Consider the following 15,428-nt stretch of genomic DNA (forward strand, 5'->3'; position numbering starts at 1 on the left):
AACAAAATAATATCTAAAGAAGAAATATATTCCATAAATGAAACATCTGACATCTTTGCTTTCAATCCTGCAACATTCCAGGAGAGGATAGAGATGCCCCCTTCTGTAGGATAGAGTCATTCAGAGTCTGAGTCAGAATCTGAGAGTGTTATCAGTGAATTAGCTGAGTCTTTCTTCTGGAATGGGGCCAGAGTTGGAGTTTCATCTAGTGTTGCCTGTTGTTGTGACACCACCTGAGTTTGGGGGGTAGCTTCCAGTTGGATGATTTTAGAACTTCCAGTAGCAGTATCCAGATCTAAATTTTGGGAAGAAGGCTAGTAGGTTCCAAGGGGTATAATAAAAGGCCATCATGTGGAGAAGGTCTAAGATCCGAAGAGCATTGTTCAGCATCTGTCTGTGGTATGGGAAATACTTCCTCCTCAATAGTTAGCAAGGTCTGGCACTCTCCAGCAGGCTCCCCATTCATCCCATAGAGGCTGGAACAATTGTTATTTGGGTGGCGATTTCCATCCATTTCATTGTCCACATTTGTGTCAGTATTTTTGGGTGGCGATTTCCATCCATTTCATTGTCCACATTTGTGTCAGTATTTGGAGACACAAGTTCAATAAGTGGTTCTGCTGTAGCACTAGAGACCAGTAAGGTTAAATCTTAAATCTTAAGATTTTACAGCTTACATATTATATTAGCTTGTTCCTTCCTGGGCAAAGAACCAAAAGTATTGATAAGACCGGCTTCAGCTGGATCTGACACACCATCATTTTGTAAGAATGGCTGACTCCCACTGCCTTGCTTTTTCAAGGTGATAATGTGGGAAGGAGGGCTTGCTAACCTCTGTTACAGTTTTGGAGTGGGTATGAAGTCTAGATGAAGCAAAGCCAGATAAAGAATTAACTATTACATCCTGAAAAACTCTGATGGGGAAAATTTGAAATGATGCTAAGTATGGCCTCATCTTAAATAGCATTAGTGGAATAGTAGACTGATTAAAAGATAGCAAAATGTTTTTGGTTTTCTACAGTAGGAAGCCATTCAATAGCACATAGATCTATCTGTCTGTAGTGACAATGCAGAAGTTGCCCTAAAGAGGTTTTGATTGCTCTCCTAGAATCCCATCGTCCGATATTGAGGCTATTCAGGGAATATAGAGAGCAACCTGCTGAGTCTGAAGTAAATGGTTTTGCTTGCAAGGTATTTCCTCTTTTGAATCCAGAGAGGCGTTGGTCTGTATAGAACCACCACTCTTTCCCTTATCAGAGAGGTGGGATTTATTAGTACAGTCATTTGGTCATTGCACGCTTTTGTCAGTTTGTTTTACTTTAAGGACTTCCCCTTTATCAGAGCACATGCCAGGAATGTATTGCTTTGCCAGAGCTTCTGCCTTAGTTTTAATGGAGGCAGCAGGTCCGGCTGCCTATTTTTGAACAAAAACCTCAGTCTTTTTTTCAGTACATCTATGTCATATTTTATAGCTGACAGCTGCTCAAATAGTGAGATAAAAGTTTGAGCTGTAAGAAGACATTGCTTTGCCATAAACTCTGTTGTATTTTCCCATGGGAGCCTCTCCGAATTCTGATTTTGTATCTTATTTTTAAACTTACTTATATTTCCCTTGAAGTTATTAGGTGAGCTAGCAAGTTGTACTGGAGACGTACAGTGAGAGTCCAAGAGTGAGTCCAAATTTTCATTTAGTTCTTCCCTGACCAATAGTGAGAGGTCTAACAACTGTTGTTTTTCCATTTCTATTTGAAAGTCCCATTCAAGTGATTCAAGGGCTGCATATTGGAAGTGTTGGAAGTGGGAGGAAGATTTGCTTTACTTACAGCTTCCTTTTGTGTAAAAAGTTCTATCTTTGGTTGTTTAGCAGATTTTGAAGAGGAGAGAGAGCCCGGACTGACTCCATGTTGTTCCTTTCTTTTTCCCATGTTATTCAAATCCACTCAGACACTTTTGTTTGCACCTTTTACTCCACAATCGTCTTGCTGTAAAAAATTGTGAATATATTTAAAATAGTAAAAATCTAATTTAAAATTTAAGGTAACCTAATATACTTATTTTAACTAAAACTATCTAAAGAAAACAAAAATAGCTAGAATATACTATTTAAAAATAATATAAAATTAAGAGGACAGGAGCATGGAAAAATGTGTGTTGCTGGGCTGCTATGTTGACTCTACCCTTTAAGCAATGAAACATCAACCTGTTTCGTTTGAATATCCAGTACATCTTTCTGCATATCCTTCTCATTGCTTGTCACATTTAAATCCACATTCAAATTAGTTTCAAACTTATCCGGTGTAGCTTGTTCTTCTGTAACAGTCATACACCATTTGTCTGTTATATCAAATAATTTCAAAGACAATGTCCAAAAATATCTATCCAAGTTTTTTGTTCTATTCTTTATTGATGAGACGAATTTATTATCCTCTAGCTCCCTCTAGTGTCAAATCTTCAAAGTCCCATGTTTCTTTTAAAAGAAACCCCAATAATCATTTCCCACGGGAAGGATTCTTCTAAGTAATTTAAAATTAATGGGAAGAATTCTTCTAATTAATTCAGAACTAGAATTCATTTGGACCCTTAATCCGTTGTTAACTTTCCAAAATCAATACTCTAGGCTCCCTTTTGCTGTTTAATCCAAATAATATTTTTCCAAAACTTTAAAATCATATTTAAAATTATTTCTCCAAGGAGAAGGTGACTCACCCTGTGAATTCTGTATAATTTGCTATTTCAAAGCATCTTAATATTTCCAAGACAATTTTAAAAAAAACAAATCCAAAGTGAGTAAGAAATGAGACTCAGTTGAGCTTCATGTCCTTAAAAAAGGCTGCGTTCACTACTCTGAGCAAAGATGGTTCCTCCCTCTACTTCCAGCCGCTCAACTCATAAGCTGACCACAAAACATTGATTCCTGCGGTCTGCTCATGAGGAACGATTGCAATGCAATGCAATGCAATGCAATGCAATGCAATGCAATGCAATGCAATGCAATGCAATGCAATGCAATGCAATGCAATGCAATGCAATGCAATGCAATGCAATGCAATGCAATGCAATGCAATGCAATGCAATGCAATGCAATGCAATGCAATGCAATGCAATGCAATGCAATGCAATGCAATGCAATGATAATGAAATTATAAAATTATAAAATTATAAAATTATAAAATAAAAAATAAAAGAAGCATTAAATATAAGAAGGTTACAACAAAATAAAGCCAAAGCTACAACTAAGAACTTAAATATTTCTTCCTAAGTTTAAATGAGAGCAGAGCAAAAGTAGCAACTTGGCTGCTAACAGTTGGAAACATGTCAGCAAGAAGATAAATCAGTTTTTCAAGGTCAGAGCCCTTGAGTTCGTCTGCCATTAATAATTTGGCCCTGATCTCACTGTAAATGGGGCAGTGCAGGACATAATGGATAACGTCCTCCACTTGACCAACACCACAAGGACAGAGGCGTTGTTCTACAGGGAGCTTACAAAATCTCCCTTCGAGATATACAGAGGGCATGGTCTGCAGGCGAAGGGATGTTGAAGCCCTTCTCAGTGAAGTACTGGTTATGTTCGCCAGGTACTGGGAGAGGCTTCTATGTTTTTTATAATGGTGGTACCAGGATGAAAATTTGGATGACTGTACGGCAGTTGCGTCTTTATTAGCATCCCTTTCAAAAAGCCAATCTCTAATATTTTCTCTATTCCAAGATCTAAGTTCTCCCAAAGGTGGTAGGGAATACATTTGTAAAATGGGTGACAAGTTTAGTCCATTGATTCCCAGCTGCGTAATGAAAAAAACAGAGTTTGGCAAGATGGGATTCTTGAAGGCTTTCTAATTTCTCATAGTGGCCCAACAATGCAGGGTGTATTCTAACAGCAATGGAAGGTAGCCCTACCTCCATCCTTAAATAGGCAGCAGGGGTGCCCTGGCGGAGGCCCAAGATCTTCCTTATAAAGTTGTTTTGGACTACTTCCAATTGGGCAATGGCCTTCTCATCCCACCCCCAAATCTCAGCCCCATACAGCATTTGGGCTATCACCTTGCCTTGGAATATTTTAAGTGCAGGGGCTACCAACTGCCCTCCTTTAGAATAAAAAAATGTCAGAATGGCACCTATTGTATGCTGGGCAGTTGCCAAAACTTTAGATAAGTGTACTTTCCATAAAAGGGACTTATGAAACATGATGCCCAGGTATTTAAAGGAGGGACATTGCTCTATTACTTGGGCATTAACTGTCCATCTATGTTTAATATTACTTTTGCCCAAAACTACTACCTTAGTTTTATTGTAATTTATCTTCAGTTTTTCCATTTCATAATAAGCAGCAGGTCTGGCTAATAATCTTCTAAGGCCAATCTCAGTATAGGAAATAAGAGCTTTGTCATCAGCATAAATTAACATTGAGATTTTCTGTCCATTCAGCAAGGGAAGAAAAAGCTTTGTGACTTCATGGCTTTTACAATATCATTAATATAGAAGTTAAATAAAAAGGGAGCAAGTAGACAGCCCTGTTTAACTCCTTTCTCCAGTAAAATGGGGTCTGACAAGGACCCTTGTGGGCCGGTTCTTACCCTAGCTGTAATGTTGGTATATAGTTCAATAATTAGTTTAAGAAGGCGTTTATCAATATCTGTCCTAATTTCTCCCATAGTCGAGACCTGTCAATGGAATCAAAGGCAGAGGTAAGAACAATAAAAGTGACATGTAGGCCCATTGGTATATTTCTTAATAAGGGCCTTCGGAGTAGCACAGTTCTATGTCCTTTTCGGAACCTGGCCTGCTCTGGATGAAAGTTTTGTTTCTTCCTCTCAATCTTCTAATTTATTCAAGAGATGTCTGGCATAGAGCTTAGAAGGAATGTCTAGCAAACTAATTGGGCAATAATTGGCAGGTTCCTGCCAATTACCCTTTTTAAAGATTGGGTATATTATTCTTTGTTTCCAGTGGGGAGGTACAACACGTTTTATCTATTTCTGAGAAGAGTCTAGTCAGGATGGGGACCCACCAAGAATCATTCATCTTATATACCTCTGGAGGAATCATGCACTTTCCAGGAGCTTTTCCAAGGGCCAAGGCTGAAATCAGCTGCTTACACTCAAATTTTGAGACAGCTGGCCACTCTGGTAATACGCTTAATTCGGTAGAGACTGTTATTGGTTCAGTATATGAGCAGCTATAAATGGAGGAAAAATATTGGGTCCAACTTTGTGCTGAGATACATACATGGTGCTGTGTATGGAAATACTATTAGCCACCAATTCCCAAAATTTCCTCTCATTTTTTTGAATTAAGCTGAGGCCAAGTTCCTTCCATTATAATAAGATAACTTCTTAGTCTTTAATAATTCCTTATATTGAAATGAGGCTCACTCGTGCTTTATGTCCTTAAAAAAGGCTGCGTTCATGACTGTAAGCAAAGATAGTTCCTCCCTCGATTCCCAGGCACTCAACTCATAAGCTGACTTTGGAGCGACTCTGCAGAGTCACATGGGCTATCTCAAGATCTCCTCTTACTCTGGGGAGATAGCGACAGCCAGGATTCTACATCCAGCTGCCGATCTCTGTCAAAGACACCATCCTGCAGAGAGAGGGATGTCTAGCTCACCTTGGTGCTCACTGGAAATCAGGTAGATCACTTTCTGATTACTTTGCAGATTGCTGGTGCCACTCCACTTGGCAGGGGGACAGGACCTGCCCCAAACTGATGGACACAGTTTGGTTCCAGAGGAAGCTTGGGGTTTCCCCAAAGGGTTTGGTGGGCAGTGCAGCTGAGACCCTTGTCACAAACTGGAATGGGCATGTGGCTGGGCCTTAGATCAGATGGCCCTGAGTACTTTTGGAGGAAGACAAAGAGTGATTCTGAGCAAGCATGAGTATGAACCCATATTAGGGATTATGTTGTAGCAATAAGGTGGCGAAACCCTCCTAGCACAAAAGCCTAGTAAAGAGCAACAAATATAATAATTCAGTTCACCTCAACTATCAGTAACAACAGCAAAGACTCTGGCTACTGGCTTGATGTTTCACTCTCTTCATAAGGCACGATCTTTACACTTTAGCGAATATTCTGGCTCAATGCTTCTCCAGGGGACTTCATTCTCCTGACAATAGAGTGAGTTTTGATGTAACTGCTGGGTTCTTTGTTTAAACGTCAGAGAAGGCGCCTGGTAGTCCTGATGTATTTGGGCTATTTTAACATGAAGATTCTTCATTTCAGCATTAAGACAATAGAGTTAAGATTCAATTTCTTTCTTATTCACAAAGATACTCTTCACAGTTTGAGCAATTAAGTGAAAATGAGATGCTCCAGAGACAGCACATTTAACTCTTCATTTTCTTTTTTCTCTGTCTCTGTCTCTGTCTCTATCTCATTCTCTTTTACCTCCAACTCCAAAGCACTATAAGGTAAAGATGTATGCTGTCCCTTTAATTGTCCTGCCCCAGAGCTGGCTTCAGCATCTGTTTGCTTCCCCAGTACAAACCTGGGTATAACTCCATCTTCCAGCTCTGCAAGCCCATGACTATCTCCTAAGAAAGAAAGATAACCTGCTGAATTGATAACAGGCTCCCACTGATGAGCTTTACTTTTTTCATTTGAGGTAAAAAAATCCCCTATTTTGGATTGCTTACAAGCTGGCGATAATATCGGCTCCTCAGAGCTCCTTGAACACTTGCCAGGAGCCATCAAAAATTACTGTTTTTTTCTTCTGAGCAATCCACTTTTCCGTTGGGCTTTTAAAAAAGTTTTAAAGTCCGGCTGGCTTGAACCTAGGAAGTGAGAGGCAGAGTGATGCAAGAATTCCCACCAGGAGAAAGACCAGGAAATTAACTCCCCATGACAGGCAACCTGTCAGCAATACTCACAAAAAAAGGCCATACATAGACTTTGTATTTAACATGCAACCTCCTGAAAGCTGAATATCAGGAAGAACATGTACAGGAAGAACATGTACACATATGAATGTTCAACAGCCAAAAGCAACAGAGATACACAATTTCATATTTTACAATGTACAAGCTTGGAGCACATTACTTGTATAATGCACATAGTGCATAGCACCAACCTTTGCTTTTATTTATTCATTTATTTTTCAAATTTTGCCACTGCCCATCTCCCCTGAAGAGAGGGACTCTGGGTGGTTTACAATAAAACTAGCACATCAGTTCAATTTTATTATGGTCACTGACCAGTACAAGATACAATTCTATAAAAATATACGCATTAGCCTTAAAATATGAACCATCTGATTTAAAATAATTTTAAATTTGAATTTACACGTTCCAATTAAATGTTAAAATACGTTTAGATCACAGTGTAAATGAGCCCCTTAATCAAATTTAAAAACAGTCTTTTTAATTTACATTATCATGACTAATATTCTATCAAATATAAGTATCTAAAATGTGATATGTAAAATATTAAAAAGAGTAATAAAAAGAGTAAAATATCATATATAAAATATGATATATAGACCACTTAAAGTTATTACAAGGGGTACATTATTACATTTTTCCAATCATAATCTGATGTATCTTCATAGCAGCTGCACAGAATCGGGCTACTTGCGCCATGACAGTTGGATGTTCGTCTATAAGTAACATTTGCATATAATCTATATCTTTCCGCCTAGGATATTTATTGATCAGAGGTAATATTAATTTACACATTAAAACAATAACCATACATAACATCTAAAATATAAATACAATTCCCAGATATATAGTAAATATAAAAATAACTATAAATATAAAATCCAAGTGGCCACAAGTGATCTAATTCAATGAGGAGAGCTCTAGGGCGCCAGCAACCCCCAGGAATAACTACTCCCCTTCCCGCTCCAAGCAAGGCGATTGGGCCAGGTCTTCAGGTTCTTCTGGAAGGTCAGGAGTGATAGGGCTAGCCTCACCTCCAGGGACAGAATGTTCCAGAGGGCAGGAGCCACTGCAGAGAACGCCCGTTTTCTGGACCCTGCCAAACAAAATTCTCTTACAGACGGGGTCTGTAACATGCCCTTTCTGCATGATTGGGTGGGGCAGGTCAATGTTATGGGGATGAGATGGTCTCTCAGGTAACCTGGACCCATGTCATGTAGGGCTTTAACGGTGATTACCATCACCTTGAATTGGACCTGGAAGCAAACGTACCCAATGCAGCTCACGTAGCAATGGTGTCACATGTGCCGATCTTGGGGCACCAAGAATTGCCCATGCAGCTGCATTCTGGACCAGCTGAAGCTTCCGGATACTCTTCAAGGGTAACCCTATGTAGAGCGCATTGCAATAGTCTGTATGGGAGATGACCAGGGCATGAGTGACTGTTCAGAGGGCTTCTCGATCCAGGAAAGGGTGTAACTGGCACACAATATGATTAGATTTTATGTTATATTATATTTATTATTATATTATATTATATTATATTTTATATATATATATATATATATATATATATATTATTTATTTATATGTGTATATATATATATACACAGTATAATAATAAATATACTGTATATTTATTTATTTTTATATTATATTTATTATATTAGCTATATTACTAGATTTTATTTTATATGATTAGATTAGATTAGATTTTATCTAATGGTTATCTGCTTGCCAAAGAAAGCACAACACAGAACACAACTCACAACACACAGAGCACAATCTATGAAGTCAAATTTCCCTTTAGCGAAGTTAAGCAGGGACTGAGAGCAATTTTACCAGCTCTAATGTTTGGGATTGGCCACTCAGAATAACTTTTGAATGCAGGTACAATGCCCTAGCTGATCCAGAGCAGTCAGTGACTGTTAACATGCCAGTAGCCACAATATCTGCTTCTCAGCATGTGCTTAAAACGCTGCTGTTTCTTCATCGTCCCTAATCCCTCACCTACTCGTGGCTAGTAGTAGCAGAGATGGAGTCTGTATTTTGCATCTGCAATTTACAAGACAACAAGCTGATAAGAAGACTGGAGACTCTCTGAACCCTTCATACAACATTTGTCAAAGTGACCACTTTTGCCTCAAGCTCTATTCTGAAGACAAGAGAAAACATGTATGTTTTGTTCTGAGCTAGAAACAATCAGGGCTCAGACGTTTTGTTTTGCTTATCCCCAGTACAGTTAGTTCAGTGCCACTGAGGCCAGGTTCAACTGCTGGTGACTATATGGACAAATGCCCATCATCTTAACCTATTCCCTATAATACTTTTGTACATTTTCCAGAAACTTTACTCCTTGATCTCATCTATTCATTTTATTTGTTGTTTTTCCTTTTTTCCACTTCCTTCAATCTTGCCAAACACAGTAGGTTTTTTTAAATCCATCCAATCACTTCATATTTTATTTATTTAAATGATTTGTATGGCTGCCCATCTTAGAGCACAACTCTGAGCAGTTCACAACAACAATAAAACCAAAAGACGTTAAATAAAACAATAACAATAAAACCAAAGCCAAAAGCACGGCATCTCGACCATCCTCCTGGGATGCTCCCAACAAACCATCTGCAGCCTCCCATCTCACTCTACCCCAGTGTCTGGGGGAAAGAATGAGCTCTTTATCTCAGAAGGCTAAAATGGTGGGAGTCTGCTGGATCGCTGGGGGAGGGGTGTTTCACGGGGTAGGGGTCACTGTGGAAAAGGTACACTTCCTAGGTCCAACATTTAAAGGAAGGGACCTGGAATGTGCCTACTGTATCCAACTTTGTGGGCAGGCAGATACCCTCAGAAAGAGGCAGTCCCACAAATAATCTAGCCCCATACCATGCACAGCACCTTGAACTGCACCTGGAAAGAAACTGGGAGTCAGTACAGCTTGCGCAACAGCAAGTGTTATATGGGCAAATGGAGGGGTGCCCAACACTGCATGCACCACTGCATTCTGGACCAGTTGTGCCTTCTGGGTGGTTTTCCAGGGCAGCCCCACGTAGAGCATGTTGCAGTCGTCCAACTGGAAGTGACCAAGGAATGAGTAAGTTTCTGTTTGCTGATTATTTTCTCAAGGAACATTTGGTCTTTATTTGAATAGATATATTGTTTAATCTTGTAATCCATGGAATTCTCAGTAGCTGTCCCAAATCAATAATTCAGAGGTATCTTCTTTCTCTTGGTCATTCTCAATGTCCAGCTTTCATAGCCATACATTACAGAGCAAAAGATGGTTTTTACTATTCTGATCTTTCTTGTCATAGAAATATATGATCATGATCTTGTATACATGATCTTCTCTACAGTTGTTGTTGTCTTCTTCCCTGGGATTAATCTCAAATGAGATTCAGCATACTGTCTTTATCTATTCCTGAACTCAAGAAAACATTTTTTTCCCCACTCTTAAATTCACTAAGCACTCTGGTTTAAATTTGTCTTCTTAATGTTAAAAGTTAACCTATTTTTTTTCACTTTCTATATTTATTTTCATAATGAACTTTTCTAAGTCAACTTTCAGCTGACCAAATGTTGACATTTGCATATATCAAATTGATAGTGTTTTGATCTCCAATTTCAGTTGCAGCTGTTATTTCTTCAAATCTATATAAGATATAAAGACACTGTGTCCCTGTCATACCTCCTTGGCTATTCTGAATTACACAATAATTCAGTGTAATTTATAGTAGCTTCTTGTTCACTGTATAGGTTCCTCTGAAAAATAATCAGGTGTTCTGACACTAATAGCTTAATATGTTCCATATTATGGTTTAATACCATTAATTCCGGTTTTATGTATTGTATAAAGTAAGGGAAAACCTTCTTAAAGTTTGTTTATTTGTTTGTTTATTTTTTATCCCGCCTTATATTATTTTTATAAATAACTCAAGGTGGTGAACATAGCTAATACTCCTTCCTCCTCCTATTTTCCCCACAACAACAGCCCTGTGAGGTGAGTTGGGCTGAGAGAGAGTGACTGGCCCAAGGTCACCCAGCCAGCTTTCATGCCTAAGGCAGGACTAGAACTCACAGACTCCTGGTTTCTAGCCCAGCACCTTAACTACTAGACCAAACTGGCTCTTATATATTATATATCTATGTTCTCCTCAATTTGTTTACTAATTTGACTGTTCTCCCTCCATTTATGGATTTATCCTTCTTTGTAAAGTTTTAAGCACTTTACTTGCATGAAGAAGCAGTATGGTGGTTCTGTAATTTGCACATTATCTTGTATATCCCCACCCTTGGGATATATACATTGATCTTTTCCAATCTCTCAACATGGTTCCTATATGAACTACAAATGAAGGACTTTCCAAAATGAAGGCTGGAAGAGGTAGAGTTGTGAGGGCATGTGGTAATTTATATAGATTAAAATTACATATACTAATTATTAATTTTTCCACCTATACTGGTTCATGTGTCCACAGTGTCTGCAGGCACCTTTCCAGGGAAATGTGGAAAGTTCTAGAGTAATCTCTGTGCTACTTTCCTGATGTGCTCCTTGTTTTAGGCAAGAGCATAAATGCATATCTGTGAAAAAAAAATGTAGATTTTTATGGGACTAGCTTTCCCTTCTTTTCCTTTTGAGTTGTTAGCAGAGCTTGACATAGCACCCAGCAATAAGAAGTTGCTGCATTCAAGTATATTTTAGAGTGAGAAATAAAATATTTATCTAGTTTTTCTTCATTTCAGAAGTTATACAAAGAAATTTTTCTAACATTTTGGATGGAACAGAAAAGTAGAGAAGATATTGGTGTTGAGAGAGAAAAGCATTATTTCAAAGAGTTGCTTAAATTCTTGGAAGGTTGCTTGCTCCCTCTCCCCCCAAAGGAATTTGGATCCTTTCTTCAAAAGCTGTGTGAGAGGCTTGGCCCTGTCACTAAATTTATGTATAAATTTTCTATAGAAATTGGCAAATCCTAGGAATTTTTGTACATCTTTCACATTGCGGGGGGGTTGCCAAGAGAGAATTGCCTGGACTTTGAAGGATCAAAGTCTTTGTAAGACATTACGTGCATGGGTTACATGAGTTGTAGCATCCTCAGAGAATATTAATAAGTCATCTAGATAAATGACCAGATACTTATCTAGTAAATCAGAGAAAATTTGATTCATAAATCGGGAAAATATGGCTGCCGCATTCGCCAACCCAAAAGGGACCACATGGTACTCAAATTTTCCATACCTGGTATCAAAGGCAGTCAGATATTCATGCCCCTCTTTCATCCGGATCAGATTGTACGCATTCCTGAGGTCCAACCTAATAAAAATGCGTGCTTTCTGTAAGCGATCCAGCAGGTCAGCTATTAAGGGGAGTGGGTAATTTTCTTGTTCCTTATTGAGGGAGCTGAAATCATGAACAACTCTCAAGGGTGCCTCCTGAGCTGCCGGTGCCAATGGGTCAGGCTTCTTTGGTACGAATAATGTAGGAGCAGATGCTGGGGAAGTAGGTCAGATGAAACCCTTTTGGAGATTAGAATCCAAGTAATCTTTCAAGGTGGCTAGTTCCTTGGGGGACATGGGATATTGTTTCCTTGCTGGAATCTTGGCTCCTGGTATCAACTCAATAGTGCAATCATAGTCCCTATGGGGGGGTAGTGCTGTGGCCTCTTGTTCGCTGAAAACATCTGCGAAATCTGCATACTTGGCTGGCAACTGGACCCCACCCCCTGCTTTGGTGACTGCGTTGGTTGCTGGAGAGAGAAGAGCAGCTTGAATCTTGTGGTGCTGGCATTCCTTAGCTGGGAATGAGACTGCTCCCGTAGTCCAGTCCAACATTGGGTTGTGGATCTTCAGCCAAGGTGTGCCCAGGATTATAGGCACATTAAGTGATGCAGTAACATAAAGTTGGATCCACTCAGTGTGGTCTCCCGTTGTTAGTTGCAAACGTTCTGTGAAACTTCGAATCGGCCCTGCCTTGGGGGGCTGGCCATCAATGGTCTCAACTTCTATGGGACATGGCAATTCCATGGTCGGGATGTTCAGGTCTTGTACAGTCTGTACATCAATAAAATTGGTGGAAGCTCCAGAATCCACAAGAGCCTCTAACTTAACATGGTGCTCTGGGTTTACGTGCATTATGACTGGTAAGTAGAAAAAGGATTGCCTGGAATCCTCAGAATGAGCCCTTCTTGATTGATTGATGGTGTCCCTGCTGAGCTCTGTGGAGGGAGACCAACGGAGTTTCCCTGGTTGGAAGTAGAGGTGGAGGTGGCTCTTGGTTCTGCTGCTTGCCCTGGGGCTCTTACAGAATTTGCTTGGTTTCTTGCTGGGCAAGCTCTCACCATATGTCCCAGGGCTCCACAGTAGAAACAGAGGGCTCTCTCTCTCCTTCTGTCTCTCAGCCTCAGAAGTAAGCCTCCTGCTCGCCCCGATCTTCATCGGCTCCTCTGGTCCTGAGTAGAGAGATGCTGTAGAGAGAGCTGGAAATCCTGGAAGCGATCTGACGCCCCTGCCTCTCCCCAGCTGCAACTGTCTGAGCTCTTCTAACCTGGCGTCTATGACCACAGACAGCTGATATAAACCTTCTAAAGTAGCTGGTGTTCCCTGACGCACCAATTCATTCTCAATTTCTTCATCCAGCCCCTGTTTGGCCTTTCAAAGCACTCTCATTCCAGTCCAGATCTCCTGCTAACAGCTTGAAATCAGCAATGTAAATTCCCACCCTCTTGTTGCCTTGCTTGAGCTTCTGAATTTCCTGGCTGGCAGTGACCTCTCTGATCGGGTCATCAAAGTGTGCTCGGAACCCTGCCAGAAAATTCTGGTAGTCATTGAGAATTGGGTCGTTGTTCTCCACCATGGGAATAGCCCATTTGGCTGCTGGTCCCTTTAGCAGACTTAAAATAAAAGTGACTCTGGTTCGGTCTGTTGGGAACTCTGCTGGTCTGCTGTCAAAAAACATTGTGCACTGTGTAAGAAAGGTTCTCAACTGTCCTGCTTCTCCTCCAAACTTCTCTGGTAAACTGCCCTGGGATCTCAAGACTACTGGCGGAGCTGCTGCTGCTGCTACTGCTGGCACCGGTTGTGGGATAATCGGAGCTGGTTGTTGTAACTGCTGTAGCATAGCTTCTTGTAATGTGTTGATCTGGAGATCTACCTGTTGCTGGGGTTGTTGCAAGGCTGCTGCCAGTTGTTGAATGGCTTGCCGAATTTCCTGGTTTTCCGAAGACATTCCCCCCCCCATTTTTTTTCCTGCCTCTTTCAATGGGAGTAGGAGTTTGTTAGGATTGATGTCCTAACAAGCAGGAACCATGCTGAGATGAGGAATAAGTCTCTAGTGTTTTATTACTGCTACATTAGACAGAAAATCCTAACAAACTGAAGAAGCGTGAGAAAACCCATACAGATAAACCCCAAAAGTCAAGGCGGGTCTGTCCTGTGTCTCTTTGAATGACTGCTCAATTCCTCGCTACTACAGATGTGTTTTCCCCCCTGGATAGGGGCCCCCTCCTGCTCACCATCAGCGCTCATGACACCTTCCCCAGCAAGCTAGGTACTCATTTTACTGACCTCAGAAGGACAGAAGGCTGAGTTGACCTGAGCCGGATACCCAAGAATCCAGCTTCCACTGGGATCAAACTCAGATTGTGGGGAGAGTTTCGGTTGCAATGCTGCCGCCTACCATCCTGTGCCACACCTTTGCTTAGCAATGGAAATTCTGGTCCCACAACAATGCTGTCCACTAAAAACTAATCCTCATTGGTATCTTAAAAGGAACAAGCAATTATAATTGTTAGAATTACTGAGTTAATGTATCTGGATGTTCTTTTCAGAGTTAATATTCTTTTTCTTTGCCCCTTTTGTTTTAGAAAACAGTGTCATCTCCAACTGTGTCACGGCTCACAGACACAGCACGTTTTACTGGTTCCCACAAAGAGAGATTTGATCCAACAGGGAAAGGCAAAGGCAAAGCAGGGCGTGAAGATCTGCTTGACCTGTCTGGCTATGTGTCTGGATACAAACATGCTGGAACATATGATCAAAAAATACAAGGAAGCAAGTAAGCTTCAAGACTAAAGGAGGGAAAGTGCATCTTATGAGAATGAGTGAAATGAGCTTCACTTATTTCAGATGGCTGTAAATGCCTAAAATATGTTGGTATTCCCTATTTTCTTTTTTAAAAAAAAGATACTATTTGCAGTGATACACTTCTTGGTTACATTCCTCATGCTTGAGGATGGTGGGAAAAAAAAACTGCAACAGCTCTCTCATAACACTTCAGCAATCTGATATTAAATTGCAAACATTCCTATACATCTGCTTCATGCTGTTTCAGTTGTAATAACAATTCCTCCTCCTCTAAAATTGAGTGATTTTAGTAAGAGGTATATGTACTTACATTTTTAATTTAAAAACTTATATTGATTATTTATTAATGCATAACATTTTCAGAATGAAAGACTCCAAAATGATTAAAAAGAAAACTCCGTTTTTAATGCTTTAACTAAAATTTGACTGAAATGAATTAGTTTTTATATGGTTGTAAAGCTGCTCTTCTGAAAAAACAAA

At 39.9% G+C, this 15,428-nt stretch overlaps 1 protein-coding gene across 2 annotated transcripts in view; it reads left to right on the forward strand.

Moving 5' to 3' along the window:
- TPPP (tubulin polymerization promoting protein) overlaps positions 1–15,127 on the forward strand; it is a 45,101-nt gene extending 29,974 nt beyond the window's left edge. For both annotated transcript variants that reach the window (XM_063304281.1, XM_063304280.1), the window contains exon 5: positions 14,729–15,127. In XM_063304281.1, coding sequence (XP_063160351.1) covers positions 14,729–14,923 — 195 coding nt within the window. In that variant the 3' untranslated portion in view covers positions 14,924–15,127. The remainder of the gene's footprint in view (positions 1–14,728) is intronic.
- The last annotated feature ends 301 nt before the right edge of the window (positions 15,128–15,428 follow it).

Source organism: Candoia aspera, chromosome 4 (assembly GCF_035149785.1).
Source record: "Candoia aspera isolate rCanAsp1 chromosome 4, rCanAsp1.hap2, whole genome shotgun sequence".
NCBI lineage: Eukaryota > Metazoa > Chordata > Lepidosauria > Squamata > Boidae > Candoia > Candoia aspera.